The following is a 20,122-nucleotide window of genomic DNA, read 5'->3' on the forward strand; positions in this document are numbered from 1 at the left end:
TTCACAAAATAATACATATGATATTTGCGTAATATTGAATCACATCGAAACGTACACATGAAAATAACAGATATACATCATTCCAAAACAGCGTCTACTAAAGACTGCTATAAAGATAGTTATTCTAACGGGGTTTTGTACTATGGCATTGCGTTTTAAACGGTTTCTGCCAATCATAAAGAAGTTACCGGATCGCTAACACGGCCTCTTTTGGCTGCGGGACCATAATGAAAAGAATACCCAGGTAAACTTACTGGCAGACTACTTCTCACGAAAATTTTTCCAGGGATAATCATGTCTTTAATTCTTGCGTCAGCGAATAAAGTCAAACCCTTGAGATCTGTAATTTGAAATGTTACGATTCCGTGAAAAACAAATTTTAAATATGACATGTGAAAAACATATCATCCTTTTCAGTTATTTAAAAAATATTTAAATAGGTCTGTTCACTCCACAGGCGGGGCCTAATTGACAGAACGCAGACACAGTTAGTTTTACGTGTCAAGGCTAAACAACTTTATAATTTTCTTGATATAAGTATATCATTATTGACATTTTTCACATTTTATCTTCAGTATAACTTCAATGCGTATCATGGAATTCAGTGTTTTTGAATCTTTGAGTATCTCACTTTTACTTATACTCATACGAGAGAGACGAAACTATTCACGTGATTTCCATGTTATAAAATCGAATTTTCTCCATCGTATTGTCGTAAACATATGTGTCAAAAGATGTTCTGTATTAAACAACGAATAAATTTGTGGTCTATTTTTGTTGAACTAAATTAAATATTGATTATTATGTTAAATTATTGCTCATAAAGAGCATGGGTTAATTATATAATGAAGTAGGATTTTGAGCAGAAAGTAAGCTTTATACTTAATTTTGCTTGACTACCTGTTTTGAATAAAAAGTCCATCATTGAAGAATAGAAAAATTCACAGGAAAAAGCGCATAAAACCGTATAAAAATGTTCGTAATGCTGTACGCTTCCTGTTTTTATAAACGTTTCTGTTATCATGTTTCGTGCATGCTTCTGTCTGCTTCCTACTGAATTTTTACCACAGATAAAACAGTATTAGTCAAAGTGAAAAAAATTCAGCGTGATTATTGACCCAGCAATCGGAAAAGAATAGAAACGGAACGATTACCAGAATTATGAATCCCATTTCTTCAAGTTTCCGAATTAAGCATGAGTTATTCCAATGAGACAATGAGATTTTATCTGTTCTTTCCTATCCCGTCATATTCGCGACAATCCCACCTCTAATAGCTTGTTCGTTTCAATTATTTATTTAGAATAAGGGATGGCAATTATCAATCCGATTCAATTCCTTCTATCCGAATTAATTCTTTTCAAAGAATACGAAACATCCGTTTGGATAAAGAAATCGGAATAAATCGTATTGAAATTCTCAATCCGTTTCTATTCTTTTCCGATTGTTCGGGAGCCCATTTTGAACTTTGCGGACCATACAACCACCAATTAATACCCAAATAAATTGTAAACATCTAATTACCTACTCAAATCGAAACCAAGCAGAAATTAAACAACACTGCAGCAATTACGCAGAAACATATATCTATACTCTAAGATACATTATTGGTTAAAAAGTATGATTACAAACTATAATAGTGCAAAAATTTCTATTCATGTGAGAGCACACCGCTTGTAATTGTCCTGTTGCTTAGCTAATGCTTGTGGTGATGTTGAAATCATCAATCAAAACAAATTATTACCGACGTAAGTATACGTAGTTGAAAATTCTAATCGAGTAAACAGAAATGAATTGCTCAAACTCTTTCCTCACCGATGACGAATACAGTCGTTAGAGAGATGTGAAACAATTGACTTATTGAGAAGAATAGGGAATTTTCATCTGTGATTTTAATGACCGTATTTGTTTGTTGGTTGCACTGATGCAAAACAAAAGAACTGTACAAATAGCTATTTTCATGCCACTCACCGCGGCTCCATTCAGTTCCAATTTTTGCGAGGTAGGACAACATGAGTGATTGCGTAGATTGAAATAAGAATTGTGTACTCGAATAATCCGATGAAAATGCGAGGCTTTGCGTGTTCAAGTTTCGACTTGTGTGGTGCTAGTATTTTATCCAATGTTAGGACTAAATGTGCGCGCAATGACGACCAATTTTGATCTTAGTTTACATATCTCCGACGTAATCGCTACACATTTGTGACTCGGCTGTCCCTACCGCCCATCCAGGGCAATAATCCACTCGAGGAGCGTATCTCACCGCCTTCTCGCCCCACCTACTCACCCTGACCATAAATTTCGCGTTTCTTGCAATTACTTTTCAGTTTGTGTGGAATGGCAACATCCTTAAAGAAGAATCATTCCCGTCGAAGGCTCGCCGCTCTCACATTTCTCTCTAACATATCCCTCGATGGAAGTCACAGGGATACAAAGCTCGCTATCCTAACGCGGAACTCAGTCTTCCACCGTAGGACACTGAGCGACACTCACCATGACCATGGAAACTCTATCCATCAAAACGACCTTGAAACATCGGCATATGAGGGTATCGATGGCTTATCCATAGAGCCGTTGATGGTTGCTCGCAAAGTAAATCCTGTGACAAATTCTCCGCCGGTTCGTAAAGTTCATGAGCAGCACTCTTTTAGTTCGGACTCTGAGGGCCCTTTAACTCCGGCCAAACTTGCCACTGCGGCATTCGTAGACCAGGAACGAGCAGCAACTTTTGTTCATTTGCCACCTGGAGTTCATGGTCCTTTCAGAGATCGGTAAGAAAATTCAACAACAGCAATTACCATACATAGATTCACTTTTTTTTTTGCTATCATTTTGAGGTCTGAGTGGCTCCAATAAATCCAAGACCAACTTTTGATACAATTCACTTGGGCGTGCGTATATTGTTACATAATAATTGTAAAAGGGTTCGACTACACAGAGACAATAATGAAGCAGTCGATATGTTGCGCAATTGTTTTTCAGACGAGACATACAGTCTGTTATCATCAGAGAACACTAATTAACCAACATTTGATGTTTATCACTAAGCATTCAATCTCTGTGAACTTTAAAGTTCTTATCGTAATTGCTCACAGAGAGATAATGCTCTCAGCACCCGTTGAATGGGATTAATTTGATCTGGGTCATTAAAATCTATGTGAGCTTGGCAACGATTGTTCGTTTATTATTCAATTCTATGAATAGCAATCTTATTCGTGTATAATGAAATAATTCACCAATTGTTGAAAAGCTTAGACATACATTACAGGATGGCCTTATGCCAATCTATATTTCTATGGAGCAAGATCTTATTATTAGATGACCTTTCCACATTTTCATGTTAAATGACCTATTTCATATTACTGATAGGCAACAGACGTAACTTTCTGTAATTTAGTTGTTAATAAATAGTCAATACATCTGAAGTGACACTATGTAAAGAATATTAAAAATATATATATTTACCTTCAAACGGGTTGATAACATTTGTATACATACAAGTCTGAATCCAAAACACAAAATGTATGTCATATTTGTTTAACTTACTATTCAATGTTGTATTACTAATTTATTCAATTAACTTCCAGTACTGAAACAACAAGTAGTGAATACTCACTTCCTGAAAGACGTATTGGATCCTTGCAGCACAGAAAGAGAATCATTCATCAAACATCAACACTTTCAGAAGACATTAAGCATCATCACAATAGTAGCAGCGAAAGTATCGGCTCTCTACGTTCGAAGTCTATATCACAGTCATCTAGATCAAAATCAAAAGCAATCAACAATGTCTTGTCTAACTGTTCCAATAATAACATCATACCTGAAGTCACAAAAGAGCTACGCATGATGCAGCGACCTTTTATTGGCCATAAATTTGGAGACGATCGACTCATCTTGGTGTCCGCTAAGAAGGTCCCATTCCTTGTTTTCTCTGCCCTTCCATACAATAAAGGACCTCGTACTGGCTGGTAAACAAAACTTGCAAGAGCTCTAATCACAAAGTACATATATACCCCATAGAATATATCTACGGTCTTCCACACTTTATAGGTCTGAACTTCGAAAAGATCCTGGGCGTAGGAGAAATACTTCAGGTCCAAGACCCCTTTCAGCTATCAATGATACGTTAGACCCATTTGGTTTGTTAGGTATAGAGCGGGGCAAAGATGGCCAGGTATTTATGAGTGTTATCAGTGTCATAGACTTTAATTTCCAACTTTTATTCTTTCAATAAACAAGAAACACCAGTATTTAATGTAACAAATTTTTTTTTTAGGAGATATCTTATGGACAACTTCTGATACCATCAAGGCAGTTTTCTAAGGATCGCAAGGGCTTTGGAAATGATAATGAAGCCATAGAGCTTATGCACACAGTTCCAGCTAAGCACACTGTGGCAGCAAGGTATGACTAGAGAAGGAAGAAAGATCTTGTGCCTGCAAATACCTAAAAATGCTTCGTGTCTGTTTTCAATTTAAGCCTGTTTTGCTTGACTTTGTTCTTGTTGAGAATGAAAAAATAAATTTCATGATGCTTCTTGTATCGAGCAATAAAATAGTGATTAGTAGAAAACATCCACATTACTTTCATCAACTTGCAACACTTTCATTTGTTCTTCAGTCGTAACTTCAATGTTTTCGTTATTTTAAATGAATTTATGAAGTGATCATCATTTTCTTCATGCTCACTTCATTCCAACATAGGAATGTCAAAGCTTTCTTTGCTAATGTTGTACGATGGACAATGGGGAGGACCAGAGTGAGGGTTCGGTACTTTTTAAATCTCGATAAGTAAACTGACTTCTATGAAGATGCTAATATCTAAGTTTCTGACTCAATCGAAGCGTGATCTGAATGTACGTTCTCTATCATCAATCTTGTTACAGGACACAAACTATAACTTGGAACGTGGATTGTAAACAATGGTAAAACTTCAAAATACTAAGCATCACGAGTAGATGATTTGTATTGTAGATCAACTTTTTTTATATTTTCAATTTCGAATAACTAACCCTGGAAAGCGATATTTTGAAATCTGAAAACCATATTATTAATCTTCCTTGTCTCATTCTATAAACTTATCTTTCGATATCGAGGATTTTATAAATCTCACTCTCATCTTTCCGCATTTGAAATATGAATTCAAAGAAATTTAGCTATTCAAAAATATGCAATTGAAATTCATAATTTAATATGTTCCAAAGTAAAAGCTCCTAATGATAATAATATTAATCGTCAATGCACAGCATCATTTACAATCATAATTATGTGTAGGATACTAACCATGAAGTTATTGGTATTTATTCATATCCAATACAATGAATTAGGCGAATGCACCTATCAATTTAAATAGGTCGGCAAGTCAAACTGTCGTCATTAGAAAAGCAACTAGACAAGAGTTTCGATTTTCACATTCTGCGAATCACTTAATAAGACAGGATACTTCTATTTTACATTCAATCATAAAATCAAACTTTCATGCTTCCATACTACTACCATTAATATGTGCTTCCTTGCAATCATGTGCTGTGTGATGAATTACCTTTAGTCGTGTCTCTTGTAAACCGCATAATGAATTCTTACTATTCTTAACATAATCTTGTCAAAACTGAATCCAAAAGTACCCACTGTTTTCTCGTTCATGTACTTTAATGCTGCACAGTAGTTGGAGAGTGTTCATTTTCTCCTATTATAATTAGATATCAATGTCTATAGTCTTGAAGAAATGAATCTATGTCTGAGATGTAAAAAACGATGTCATCGCGATTATCATCTGTTTTTACACAGATGGAGAAGACATTGGTTTATTTGTGGAAATCAACTTGCCAATCCTTGCTCCCAAATTAATTCTCTGTACCCAATCTCTACCACCTAAAATATTAAGTTAGCCTGGGTAAGTAGCTTATAACCACTGATAATCCCGTTCTTGCAAAAGATAACAAACAATTGCTTACCTATGCTAGAATTATCCAAAATACCAAATGGCTTATGAAGATTACTGTGAAGTTGATTACAATCAGTATTCACGAGGTATAATTATCACCTATTTACATCTTACAATTTACGATAACTGATGTTATCATGAATTGTAAGATTGTTATATCTTCTACTTGATTTAATATTGCGAATAAGAGAGCTTTACTATAAATTTTCGTACAAAACATAATTCAGATCAATTCATCAAGATTTTTCATTTCAGGTGCTTATCGCATGATACTGCTATACATCGACCATCGCACATCATTCCTGCGTCACCCCCGCTATCTTACAATGCAGATACGAAAGGTAAATACATAAAATGGAAGTTGAAATATTAAATTTGTGCAAACCATCAAAATTATTCAAATCATTGCCTGGCTATAATTTATTTTCAATTTTAGCTTATGAATGGGAAGATATGCCGTACAATCCAAATTTGTTAGACGACCCAGAGTTAATCGCAGGCAAACATCGTACGCTACTTACATTTACGTCATACATGGTAAATATTTGCATTGGTAGATTGTTCGTCAGACTCCAAATTGCGGCCATTAAAATGAATATGAACTACACAATTGTATTTTGTGTATTTAATTTTTGCAGACATCAGTGATAGATTATGTTAGACCATCTGATCTTAAGAAAGAACTCAACGATAAGTTTAGAGAAAAGTTCCCTCACATACCATTAACACTGAGTAAACTTAGAAGGTAAGACCAGTATATGGGTATTTTATAATATGATAATTTTGATAACAAAATACTTGGGTAAACTCATAAACATTTTTTATGTTTATTTATGTATAATTTGTAGTTTAAAACGTGAGATGAGGAAGATATGCAAGTTCGAATATGGCCTGGATTTACTGACTGTAGCTACGGCATATGTATACTTTGAGAAACTAATTCTTCGCAACGTTGTGACTAAGCAGACAAGAAAACTCTGTGCTGGAGCATGTCTACTGCTTGCAGCAAAGCTCAATGACGTGAAGGGTGACGTTTTGAAATCTTTGATCGAGGTATAACATTAGTCTATATGTAACTGAACAGCTGCGTTTATTGAACCGTGATTCCTAGAGATAAGATGAGAGTCTATTTTAAGCTCACATGTTCGATGATAACCAAGCTTTGAAGATTTATAACTGCTTGTATGTACATTTTTTTTTTTTTTCCACAGAGAATAGAAAGTGTGTTCCGTTTGAATCGCAAGGAACTGATAACGTCGGAGTTTGCTGTACTAGTAGCATTAGAATTTGGTTTGCATTTGCCTACGTGGGAGGTTTTCCCACATTATCAGCGCCTCATGTATGAGTCCTGACCTTCTCCTATACCATTGGTATTAGTACACCGGCCACGAACATTTTCTTCGTAAAACTAAACGGAGCTTTAACTACAATGCATTTTGCGAATTTTCTAATGTTTCGGTAATAATTGTAAGTAGAAAATTCGAGAAGTGATCAAATTATGATTTAAACAGAATGATAATCCGAGAAGTGGGTTTAACTTAAATCCGGTGCTAAGTAAGTAGGGTAGCTCTTTATTCTTTGTATACTATGTAACATTTAAATGTTAATCTTCTGCATTTTAGCTAAGGCTAATTGTACAACTCGCAAGTTCAACTTACCTTGCTTTGTCGCCAACCTTATACAACAGTTCACTTAAATTTCTTCATTATTCATATTATCACGATAAAAGTACCTGCTTATTGACCTGCGATGGGTAACACTTCGATTACCAACAAATTAATATCAAGAAGAAAAAACAGAGTACTTATTTCTGAGATGAGGCATATGCTCTTTAGTCAATAACTTTATACTCAGTACGTAATATGTAGTCTAAAGGTCTAGATACTTGGAAATTGAATAGTTTTATATATATATATAAGAAACGAAATGTCTACTGTTCATTAGATATTACCTTTATAAGAAAATTTGCAAAAAAATTTCTTCTGTAATTTAGCTGTTTCTGTTAAGAAAAAATGAAAGCATCTTAACTTGTGGTAGGTGTAAACTACGTACATATTTTTAAAAATCCGACAGCTTATCACCGATTTGTTATTCGCTATAGATACCTTGAGTAGCGTATGTTCTCATAAACATCTACGAGTATCTATAAAAAATAACGTTCAAACTTGAATATGGTTTCCAGTCATAATCCTTTATAATTGATTACTAGATGAATGTGATATTCACGATTCTGGATAGTGAAAAAAACACTAACAATTATCAGTGCCATGTTTCGATTGAAGTTTTAACAGATCATACTTATATTATATATTATGTACACGTTGTTATTTATTTTGATATAGAAACGAAAAAACGATTTGACATGAAAGAACGGTGAAATTACAGATAGTTTAACTGTAATTTGTATGCCAAAATGACGTGTAATAACGTCAGTGAACGTAATACTATGCAAGTTCGCTCCACGTGAGAATGCGTGGTAAAGATTTTTTTTTAAGCATGCGTTCTAGTCTGTTGTTGATGTCTAATATTACTCTTAAATTTACCACTAATTGATTGTAATTATTGATTTATCGTTTTTCTGGATATTTATCATGTATAGTACTTACATTTTATCATTTCCTGGCATTCTGGATATGTATCATATTTTAAGACGTAAGTTTTGTAGAGTAACTTGTACTTATGTGAATAAATTGGAAAACTGAAGTTACTGCTCCTCTTTCATGTACACGTTTTTCTATAAATTTAATCAATCTCATTAGAGAGATTTAAATGTCACTGAAGGCTTTAAATTTTCCATGAAGTCACTTTTTCTTGTATTTGGAAGTTTTCGACGACTTATGTTTCGTTTCGGTAGGTTCTAAAATCTGTGAATGATTCAGTAATTCCATTGCTACACTTGCATTTGCTGTTACCCTACAGGCCTCTTCTTGCATCGCTACCTTCTTCTCGTAGATCAAAACTTTTGCAGCCTCTAATAATATTTCATAGAACTCAAGAAAGGAGAGCTGTAACATCAAGTGGATTATAATTACCATGTATTATTCGTAAACCTTCACGTTTCTCCAACAATAAGTTATCTGTCCAAACCAATTGTACTTACCTCATAATCCATATTAACGATCATATCAGTTTCCTGATCCTTTATCCCTGGGCAAATTGTGGCCATAATTGAAACCATTTTTCGAGCTCCAATGTGTCTCAAGGCAAATAATTCGTGAGCTATAACACATGTATGAATGCCTGTGTGAATGCCATTCTCAACGTCTTGATCACTGGCACCTTACCTAAATCGTCTTCATAATTTAATACACGTTCAGTAGAGTCTGATTGTAGATTAGGCTTTCCTGCTGGAATATAGCTCAGTTTTTCTCCAACAGTAACAACGTTTATTCCATTAACGAAGTATGACGGAATCGCAGTCATCTTTGGTTTGGGCCAAGGTAATGGTTTCGGATCGCTGGAACCTATAATAATTTTAATTTTCCACTGATAAGGTAGATGATAATGGAATTACTTATGAATAAAATACTAGTTTATAATAATTATAGAACACTTCTATTCAAGTCTTTGAAAGAAACCACAATCTCTTCATTGTGTTGCAGAATGATTGAATATTCTTTGGTGGCTTATACTGAACCATATTCCCAATTCAGTAATACTATGATATTAAAAGAGCAGTTGAAGAGTCACAAACGAAATGAATCGAAAGAACTGTATTCTTCAATAAAAAATAAATCACCTTTAGCGATGCATGTGGCTTGGAGAAATTTTTTGGCTGTGTGCGGCACGCCAACATCACAATATAACTGATAAACGGAATAAATTGGAAACAGATCTCGGTAGACAGTTGAAACATTTCCTATAATTAGGTCACACAATTTACTTTGCTATTTCACTGATATGAAATAATAGTTATTGGCCATACTGACCAACGTGCTTTCCAGCATTTGGAAAAATATCTTCAATTAGGAGCTTATGCAATCCTCCAGCTAATCTTCCACGTACAGCTTCCGTTTCTATATCACCTTCTTTTGTGTAAATATGCCAAGAAAACTCAAGTAGCGCATGTAGGAATTGATAAAACTCTATCCTTTCAAAAGGGTAATATACCTGATCGATAAATGCTGATTTATTGAGAGCTGTGTCAGAAAGTGCAAAAATCGTATTAAAGTCAGAGTTATCATTTATTGAACAAATAATGCAAAATCAGAGCATTCAACTGACCAATGTATCGTTCAAATTGTATCAAGCTGATGCCTCTTGCATGGATGTTACAGTCTCTCATGAGCTGCCAGAGCGCAATTTTACCCATTGATAAACGATGCGGCACTCCTTTTTCTGAACAGTACAATTCCGCATACAGCCTATATATTTTACGCAATCGAAGTACGTGTCTTGCTATACATTTGTGAACCCAGCATGTCTCATATTGCTCCTCCGTCTGTTCTACTGAGTCTTCTTCCTCTGTGAACTTTTCAGGATGTTTACACAACTTTGATGATGTACTCGAAGTATTGTATCGAAAGCAGGAGGATATCATCTCTGATGTCTCTGTAGAATTGCTTTCTCGCAGATTTTCTACAGGTATGTGTATAAGGTAGGTACTTTTTTGAGAAACATTATCTTATGGGTACAGATACAAAAATACTACTGATACTTAAATATTTTATCAATTTTAGCCAAATAACTTACCTGGAGAATCGTAAAGACAAGTACACTCAGATTCACTGCTACACATGTGACACTTTCCTGAACGAATCATAATAGATGACGTGATAGATGGAGAGCGAGGCTCAATTTTTGGTTGCAATAATCTCTGAATGTGAAACCACACAGATGGACATTGTAGTGGCTCCACAATGGTGGTTTTCCTGGGCTGTTTATGTTTTACTGAAGGTGGTTTGGGGTCAGTCCTGCAGCATAATGTAACCGTTTAAAAATCAACTCTTTCGAGTAAATTGGATGTAATCAGCACAGTAATTTGGAAAGACTGTAAACTTTAATACTCAGATAGGTCTCGATTTTTTTCAAGGTCTACTTCGGGATCATGATCAGAAATTGTATTTGTTAAATAAGTTGCATCGGTATCCAACGGTGTTAATACATCATTGAGAAATAGAGGATCCGCTTCAGTGACACCACCGCTATTGCCTTGAAAGAAATCAGAAGGTTGTGTTAATTAGTGTGGCACCCCAGGTCATAAACGAAAATGTGTTAACTAACTATTTTCAGAACTTACCGATGATCATACCATACCCGTGTTTTTTATCCATGTGCCAGCCACCAGAATACTTTGCACCACCCACTGACTTGAGCTTCAAAACACCTAAATATGAGAAATGATATAAAATAGCATAAGGTGCATGTTTTTGCTGATGATACCTTTGCCATGTTTCATTCCATTTAGCCAGTCTCCCATATAGGAATTTTCTTGAGGCCAAGAAAGTGACTTGTTCAAAAATCCATTCCATACATACTCTCCGTAGCTAAATTGTGAAGGAATAAGATTAAGAGAATCGCAGACATTTATTTTAGGGCATATCGAAACTCCTCGGTAGAACTCAATGTAGGTGTTACCCGGTCATCATTCCATTTTCCCAATCACCTCGATATACATCCCCATTAGACCAAACCATTGTTCCCACTCCATGTCGCTCTCCGCCTTCCCATTGCCCAATGTATCGAGTGCCATTTGCATAAACACGGTAACCAGTCCCGTGTCTTTGATCCATATTCCAATCTCCTTCATAATAGTCATCTTCTTTGTTGTAACGACAATAGCTGTAATACAAGCCAAAAATTATAAGTTAGTGTTACATCAATATAGATACAATGTTCTAACGGCGTGATCACTTGTAGGGCATGAATATTCAAAAATACAACTTACCCATTTCCGTGTTTTCGACCCATGTACCACTGACCAGTGTAAAAACGTCCATAATCATTTGACACAAAAGTTCCAGTACCGTGACGATAACCGTTGTGGAATTCTCCTTCGTACCAGCTCTGGTTAGTCCATTCGATTCTGCCCTTACCTTCAATTAAATTTTGTTCAAATCCTCCCTGTGGACAATGCGAACCGACAATCTTATTTCGAATTTACAAACTCACCTTACCGTCACCACATATACACTACTGATTTAATAGTACCTTGTAAGTTTCTCCTGATCTCCATCGATATGTACCGTCTCCTTCCATCTGTTTGCGACATACACGGCCTGTGTATGTATTCTTATTTGGAAATTCCACTTGAACATATTCATCTTGTAGTGTCATCCAATCTACTGAATCGAACCCTTGGCACTTGGATTCCTGAAAGGATCCTATGCTTTGTTTCTTGCTGAGAATTCCGCCAAAAATTGAATGTTCGGCTTCGTTTTTCTCTTATTAGAGCTCTTCTATTCAGCAGGAAATAAAATTTGACAAATTTTGGCTGTATGCAATACCTTAGCGTGATTTGCTGCGCTGAATTGGGACAAATTTTTTGCACCAGCCACCTTATGATTCTTGTCAGGCATCGTCATCTGAGAGTACCTTCCCGTAACCATGTGCTCTTGCAAACTAGTTCCATGCCAGCTAAAAAAATGTAGCTCAGTTACAGTAATCACAGTTATATAACATTGTCAACTTGCTTTCATTACTTTGTCATCAAAATTTGGGTGATATCATTATACAAGAGGTAGACAAATTCATCTTCGGAACTGTAACAGCTCCGAATATCTGTCTGAATATCTTCCGATGATAACAATTTTGACATATTGTGAGATGATATAGATTCCTTGAATTCTTCGCTCGCCTTTTTAGCGGAGATAGTTCCTAGATTCTGTCCATCGTAACTCATATTTCGTATTGCTAATGACTGATCTTGTCTAATGTATTTCCACTCCCAAAACAAATAAATGCCACAAAAATCTGAATATTGATTAAACTGAAACAAAAATAATCCATACACGTGGATCATATTTTACGATACATTTTCAACATGTCTTGTCATGTTTACAATTAATATGTGAATTTTCTCTAAAATTGTGATTGTAATAATTGTTTTGATAATATATGTGCAGGCACTAAGCTGTTCGGGATCATGTCTAGACAAAACAGCATTAATGTGAGATTACTTAGTGACATAATTGATTATCCATTTCTGGATTAATCCTATTACTGCTGATGTAGAATGAAAATAATAAATTACATTATTCGTGGTCAATATATTTAATTGCAGTCAGTGTTTCCCCTCGACAAAAAAGAGAAACCAATATTGATTGAATCGCTAGAGATTCCTAGATCAAGTACAGGCAATCCAAAAGTGTTGCGTTACGGTTGGTAAGTTATAAACTGATCATAAATTTTGTATGTAGAGATTTTTTTCGAATCAATCTGTGAACAGGCAATCACTAGCACTTGCAGAACCACGAGATAACACGGATTTTAAGCCACCTAATGGAAATTTGCATACATCCACATATCGGCGACTGGGTCCGGAGAGTGAAGAAATTGGATTATCAGAGACCCATAAAAAACTGGAAGAGATAAATTTGAAAGATGATTATATTACCGTTTATCCACACAGAAGTACTTTGAACATGTTCTCCTTCAGTTTAACAGCTGAGTATGAAATGGTTGTACAATTTAGATTACGCTTGATAAACATTTTTGACTGCTTCATCTGAATAAACCTTTGGAGTTTCAAAATCCTGTTATAAATAGGTATCTGGTACGATTGGCCATAATTAAATAAGCCACTGAGGTATTGAGAAATGAATTCTGCCTGTTTCAGTGATGATGAACGAAAGGATGTGCTGGAATCATCTATGTGTAAACTATATCCATACAATTACGGCTGTACAGATTATCGAACCACATCACAGATTGAGTATCGCCTTCATTTTCCTATGAAGCCAAGGCCAAATCCACCCGAAGATAAGCCGTGGCTTTTTTACAGACGTACACTGTCCTATGCAGATGAAGGTCTTACTGAGCGTAATTGTAATGAAAAGTTTTACGATCAGGGAATGGAAATGCATAACAAAATTGCCATTATGAAAATGGAACGTTATCGGTCGTACGATCCCATTATTGGAAAATTTACAGAACCTTGTAAACTTGCACTACATAAAGCTAAATTTTGAGTTCTACAGGGATTATTATTTGGCATAATAGCAGTAATGCATACGCGACTATTGTTGCGGGATATTTCATTATTATACATTTCTGAATGATTTAAAAAGTCACGAATATTTACAGTAAGATTATTCGAAAAGCGCGTGGACATCCGACCCTTAAATAGCACGACGATGAACAGATTTGTACACGATAGAACCGTCAAACAGAATAAATACGAAATATACGTCTCATTTGCAATACCAAGTCTATACATGCATACCCATGCTCAAATATATGAAATACAATTGGTTTCTTCAGTACTTGATTTAAGACGGGTCGGCTAGTTGTAAATAAGTCGGTAATTGCAAGAAACTATAATTTCATCCGTACCCTAACTTATCCGGTAATAATTTTCATTTTGCAGGATAGTTGGCCCTAAGAGTATCCGGTTTTCCAATTCCGCTAAAAAAAATTGAAAACTGGTATTCGTTAGTTACTTTCGGAGTTATCGTGGAATGCGCCATATCATTAAATAGATGCATATAAATAATGCGTAGCCCTGCTATCTACATATAAAATGAACAATCAAACGTAATGCTCGAACCAGAATTTTTTTTACAGCCACAAATGTGTTATTGGACTTGCATATAAAATAAAAATATACTGTGTGTACATGTATATTGCTATATCAGTTGAATTTAAACTCAGTTACACTCTTCTGGTGCTAAACAAATCAATATAAAGCAATATATCGCTGTTCATTAGTAAGCATAATTAATTAAATTGAATATTCATTTCCATTTGAATCACAATTAGAGATGTTTGCTTACAATTAGTAATAACAGATACTACTTAATCAATTCTTCAACGGGTATTGAGTTCAATGTTAATCTAAAAATTTTCATTGCGTCTCTAAAACTCATAGCATTAGTGCCAAGAATCGTGCACTGTAAGCAAATTCCATTTATCTCAGTGAAACTTGAGTGGCGCTCAATATAGGGATATCACACAGTTCTGATAAGGGGATTTATAGTTCCACGCTAATATCGGCCTGGTACAAACATTCTACTTCTTATCAAGATAGTCTACCCTACCTTTTCGTTTCTTTTTTTCTTAACCAATTTCAGAAACACTTTTCCCGAGGAGAAAGAAGCGATTGTATTGACTCGTATGTTGAGAAGAGATCAATTTTGCAATACAGATCATTGAGTTAGATAAGATTGTAATTTTGGACACGTGTGTTTGCCATTTCTACTTAGACATAATTTTAGCCACAAAGTTTCTTATCAAGATTAATTAATCATAATCAGTACCATTTGATGAATGTAGAAAGAAAATAGCATAGGATCTAAATATCTTTTTTTATACAACCATAATATCACAAACTGTGTATAATTACGTGCAATCACAGTAAAGTAATTTTTATATACACATATGTAATAAATAAATACGATTTAGAGAGCATCTATTTCGAATTTAAAATTAAATCTTATTTTAACATTCACAATTTCCCAACCCATGAATAAGGGTATCTAGTATGACACGGTTCTGTACATACAAAATAAAACTATACAAATCTTGGTCTAGGGTAGATAGATTTTATCACAATGAAATCCATGCTAATATAATTGGTAACTTGGAAGTGGAAAATTGTTTAAAACGCATATTGATGTAGTTACGGTTACACTAAATTGGAGGACAGATATTGTTATAACTTCGAACAACCTGTGAAAAATCTAATATTCATATTTACATGTAGGAACGCACAGAGCAAATTTTACATGCTGTTGTTATGTTCACGTGGTGATTCTTTTGAGTAAATCGAGCATATCAACAAGCACTTTAACCGTCTACACAGAAGCAGTATGCTATAACTTAATTATCAGTATTTAACAAGAGAATTTCTCAAAATATTCTTAAAATTGTCTCGAAATAAAAACAATAGAAATTAAAGTATTGTAGTTAAATAAGAATCCTTGAGAACGTAAACTTATTTTGTAAAAATCAGTAACTTATCACAAATTATTTAAATAAACACATACTTATAAATTTTATCATTTTTTTAGGATTTAATATTAACGAGCAAAATATCAAACTTTGAGAACATTCGATATATAGTTCAATATATCAACATTTTTTAGTATTTGCATGTGGTCAACTTTTGGGAACTCCTTGTGATATATTTTTTGCTTTTGCTTATCCTGCCAATGTAAACAGCCCTCCAGGCTGCGAGAATTTACTGTCCCATCGCCATCTCCCAAAACAAGCTTAGGGTAATCACTTAGATCTCCGTACGATAGTCTGGAATATTACGAGCAAATTTGAAGTTACATTTTCTGCAGTGTTTTTTGCAGAAAATCCTTACTCAAAACAGTCAAGATGCAAAACTTACTTTTCGACTGTTCCCACTTTTGATCCATGCAAGCAATGAACCGTTACTCCAGGTGCTGTGAACTGGAGCTGATACTTTTCGGTATCTTTACGAAACTCCCAGCCATTTGGTACATTTATGTCTCTAAAAACATTGAGGAATGATAAATCACAGAATCACAGAAATATTTTTCAGTTTTTGAAAAAGAACCTTATCTCACATTAGATATTGCTGTAAATCGGCAAGAGTGTAATTTTTAGTAGCTGTTTGAACCAAAACCTCCGTCTCTTTCCAGAACAATTTTGAAGGTAGTAACCATCCTAGACTGGGGTTTGTGATTTGTTCTTCTCTCAGTACGCTTTCACGCAGAAAATAGGTACCCAAATTGTCACCTGTAACGAACAGAATGACGAAATAAAGAAACTGCTAAAAAAGTTACACTTTCAACTTCCAGAAAGAAAACATTGTATTGACCAAGTAACAAGTATTTCAGGGCAGTATAGTCCACTATTTAGTTTGAGAGGAAATGAACAAATAAAAAACGAAACTATTCTCTCTAAAATCATAAGTCGTTGATATGAACTTTTTTTAAGAAGACTGCGATACTGTTATTACTTTTCAGTTTAGAATGTGCATCTTCACGTGCGCTAGATGTATGAATCAATTAATTAATATTTATTAGGAGTATTTTCGTTATTCAAATGCAGTAACAGGTTTTGCAAATACATTGGAGGTTATCAAAAATTATGTGGCCATTGCAAAAGTTAAGAAATGTATCTCAAGAATATTTTGTTTCTGTATATTTTGAATGATAAAAAAAAATGTTACAGTTTATTCTATACGTTGTCGTGAAGAGGACGTAAACAAGAAGAAAAATCACGAGATCAAATTTAGTAATGATAACGTAACAAAACATTGAGTTTTCATCATATGGGCAATTTATACTTTATTAAGTGCGGTTTACTGAATTTTAATCAGTCCTAAAGTTTTGAAATATCAAGTTACCCTACAAATGCCTTATGTTATCAAAGTTAGTAACTTCAACTTTGTGAGAAATTATTCCATGATAGAATCACACATATTCAATAGTTTTCTTATAGTCATGTTCACATTGTGTGTAAATTCTTGCGATGCATTGTTGACTGGAGACAAATAATTGTTTTGGAGCATTACTCAGCAAATGTTCAATATGCGTGATAAGTGAATAGGCTTGTATTGTGGATAATTATTAACCTCTAGTGTTACGACAGCTCTTTTTCTTTGTAAGATTAGAATGCAAAGAAAAAAACAACTAAAAACAATTATTGAAGCCAGGACACAAAATGACAGTCATGATGTTATTGTTTGCACCTTTGAGTAAATAAATGAATCAGTTCAATAGTTAATCTCGGTCAGATTTGTTCTACAGCTCAACTTACCGATTGCAAAAACTTTGACAGCTTTGACCGATCCACCCCATACGCCTGCCAAAGTAATCATAGATTCGATGTACTTGTTTTTCCACTTCTGACTCTGTTGCTGTAGGAATAATAAGGTCATTGGACAACCCATGCTATGAGCGAGTAGCGTTACAGGCTGATTATTGTTCATTATATAAGTTTCTTCCACGAGAGTTTTTAGTTTAACAAAAAAGTCTTGATTCTCGTCTGAAAAATAGGACCCAAATTCGTATTGAGACAAACATGTGTGCCGATATTATCCAGCATTTAACTACTTATAAAACCTATTATACTCACTGGGTGCTTTTCTAAAATCGTAGGGTGCTCCGCGTAATGAAACGTTTCTAATATACCCCAAATTGTCGACCAGCATATTTCCAATGTCCCTGAAATACGAGCCAGGAAATGCTTTGCTGGGATCCAGATATTCGACGACAAATGGATCGCCCCAGCCAGGTATTCGAATATCAACTCCTGGCTGATTATATGTGGTTCTTGTAACATTATCATAGTTCAGGACCATGTTGTCGATCTAAAAATTTACCATTACCAATTCATTATCGCACGAGTACCTAAGTTCCCTCACAATGATATATAAGTGTATGCTCGATTTTTAATTGTTAAATTTTGACAAAGTCATACCCAGCATCCTATCGCATATGGCACCAGGAGTTCTAAATTGAGCCAAATATTGAAATAATCGTTCGATGTTTTCTCACAAGCATAATGAATTGTGCTTGACTTGTTGAGCTTTGCTTCGACCTGGCTTCCGCCATCTCCCGGAACTGTGAAAAAATATTTAGCTTCGCTTGTAAAGCACGATTTTCAAAATCGACAGTTCTGTTGAAATCCAAGGACTTACGAGGTATATAAACAGCAAGGGAGTGAAGAGTAAAAGAAAAAAACAAGATTTTCGTCTCAATTCTGGGATACAGAGAAAGACTATTTTTACTCGTGGATATTATTACGTACTCAGTATCACCGGTGATCTTTCTTTGGTTTTTTTCTGCCATCCTGCTTCCCCTTGGATGCAGCAAGAGAACAAAACGATGAATATTATCGATCTGAAGCGCATTTTTCGCAAGCCTGAGCGATTTTAAGCCCGATATTATTGTCGCACTATTTCCGTTTTATTTTTCTTCCTTATACTTGCTGTCACGAATGTCCGTGGAATAAACACTACTAATAACAATGAAACCAACCGTGTTTAAATAACAAAGCTTAATTTTGGAGTATGGCTAATTCGTGTTTTAAGCGTTGAACGCACACTGCGAATCACTGAACTGTGAGCACGCTGGTGAAATGAGTAAATTTATTCAACATTCAATGCGCTAACTCATAGAGCACCGACATTGAAGGTCGAGCGTGATGAACCAATAAAATACGTTCAGCTAGAACAGTCGGCCAATCCGATAGGTCGACACGGAGTCACGTGATATCTGACAGAATGACACCATGTGCTTTTGTATGCCACGAAATATGCGCATGTCTATCGATGCCTTAATTGTTATTGATCGAATGACGATGACAGATTACGAGGATGCGTTATCGGCATGTTATCGATATTTTCTTTTGCAACATCAGAAAGATGTCGTAATAGAAACGTGCGCAATTGTAAATTTTTCTATAAACCAACGAACGCGAGGCTTCAGCTGGTAGCTCCAAAACACATGACATTTTTGACAATTGCGCACACGCGTAACTATAAATAAAGTTGTTGCCGCCAATTGCGAAACATGCCAGAGGCAGTGGTTTGAGGATTCGAATTATTATTCGCAAACACAAGGCATTGACTCACAAGGCCGTCAAGAAATCTATGTCGTTCACCATTTTCAAACCTTGCATGTGTTGTACGCTAGATACGTAAATCTCGGTAACGTGTTCATATCAGTAATATTGATTTCTGCCCTATTATTTCTGTAACGATGTTTTTGTAAATGGATACGTACGACGGCGTAAAATTTAATAGGTGATTCAACGTTAAACGGAAAGACATTAAGTAGTACACGGAATTCAAATTTTCGTAAGACCATCTGCGGATTGTGGTAGAATGGAGTTAACAAGAATATTAAATCTTCCAGTTACCATTCTTATACGTGATAATGAACAAGTTCTTCCTTGTTAAAAATTGAATATGGTTTGGCGCGTTGTATCTCGCTTATCGCGGGTATTACCAAGGGCATTACTAATCACTTATCTTTGCTGTTTATTCCGTTCAATTGTGAATTGCGTGATTCTCGACCGTATAATCTGTAACGAATACG

General features: G+C 35.1%; 4 protein-coding genes across 6 annotated transcripts; 2 read left to right on the forward strand and 2 right to left on the reverse strand.

Annotated features, from left to right (window-relative positions):
• Nucleotides 1–1,867: 1,867 nt before the first annotated feature.
• LOC124212867 (CDK5 and ABL1 enzyme substrate 2) lies at nt 1,868–8,648 on the forward strand. Of its 3 annotated transcripts, XM_046613425.2 has the most exons (11): nt 1,868–2,001; nt 2,327–2,770; nt 3,587–3,970; nt 4,053–4,176; nt 4,279–4,406; nt 4,888–4,926; nt 6,201–6,286; nt 6,382–6,482; nt 6,584–6,690; nt 6,794–6,998; nt 7,157–8,648. In XM_046613425.2, exons 2-11 carry the CDS (start codon nt 2,337–2,339, stop codon nt 7,295–7,297), a joined length of 1,749 nt encoding a protein of 582 aa, XP_046469381.1. In that variant the 5' UTR covers nt 1,868–2,001; nt 2,327–2,336; the 3' UTR covers nt 7,298–8,648. The 3 variants fall into 3 exon arrangements, with proteins under 3 accessions (XP_046469381.1, XP_046469380.1, XP_046469383.1); XM_046613424.2 differs by having other exon boundaries at nt 1,962–2,770; XM_046613427.1 differs by lacking the exons at nt 1,868–2,001; nt 4,888–4,926.
• LOC124212289 (radial spoke head 10 homolog B-like) lies at nt 7,160–12,515 on the reverse strand. The gene is given in 13 exon segments (XM_069133695.1): nt 7,160–8,950; nt 9,046–9,164; nt 9,230–9,409; nt 9,685–9,804; nt 9,875–10,084; nt 10,170–10,523; nt 10,638–10,858; nt 10,952–11,096; nt 11,185–11,271; nt 11,328–11,521; nt 11,523–11,726; nt 11,833–12,008; nt 12,096–12,515. Coding segments are annotated over 13 exon segments (2,262 nt in total). The 5' UTR covers nt 12,144–12,515; the 3' UTR covers nt 7,160–8,746.
• A 514-nt stretch (nt 12,516–13,029) lies between these two features.
• On the forward strand, nt 13,030–14,697 carry LOC124212290 (uncharacterized). Its single transcript, XM_046612180.2, has 4 exons — nt 13,030–13,053; nt 13,168–13,268; nt 13,333–13,554; nt 13,723–14,697. Exons 1-4 carry the CDS (start codon nt 13,030–13,032, stop codon nt 14,072–14,074), a joined length of 699 nt encoding a protein of 232 aa, XP_046468136.1. The 3' UTR covers nt 14,075–14,697.
• Nucleotides 14,698–15,395: 698 nt separating this feature from the next.
• LOC124211309 (lysosomal phospholipase A and acyltransferase) lies at nt 15,396–19,238 on the reverse strand. The gene is made up of 7 exons (XM_046610251.2): nt 18,831–19,238; nt 18,501–18,643; nt 18,156–18,390; nt 17,838–18,065; nt 16,640–16,811; nt 16,441–16,563; nt 15,396–16,349 (listed from the first exon to the last, which is right to left on the reverse strand). Exons 1-7 carry the CDS (start codon nt 18,931–18,933, stop codon nt 16,139–16,141), a joined length of 1,215 nt encoding a protein of 404 aa, XP_046466207.1. The 5' UTR covers nt 18,934–19,238; the 3' UTR covers nt 15,396–16,138.
• Nucleotides 19,239–20,122: the final 884 nt, after the last annotated feature.

Source organism: Neodiprion pinetum, chromosome 2, assembly GCF_021155775.2.
Source record: "Neodiprion pinetum isolate iyNeoPine1 chromosome 2, iyNeoPine1.2, whole genome shotgun sequence".
Classification (NCBI taxonomy): Eukaryota; Metazoa; Arthropoda; class Insecta; order Hymenoptera; family Diprionidae; genus Neodiprion; species Neodiprion pinetum.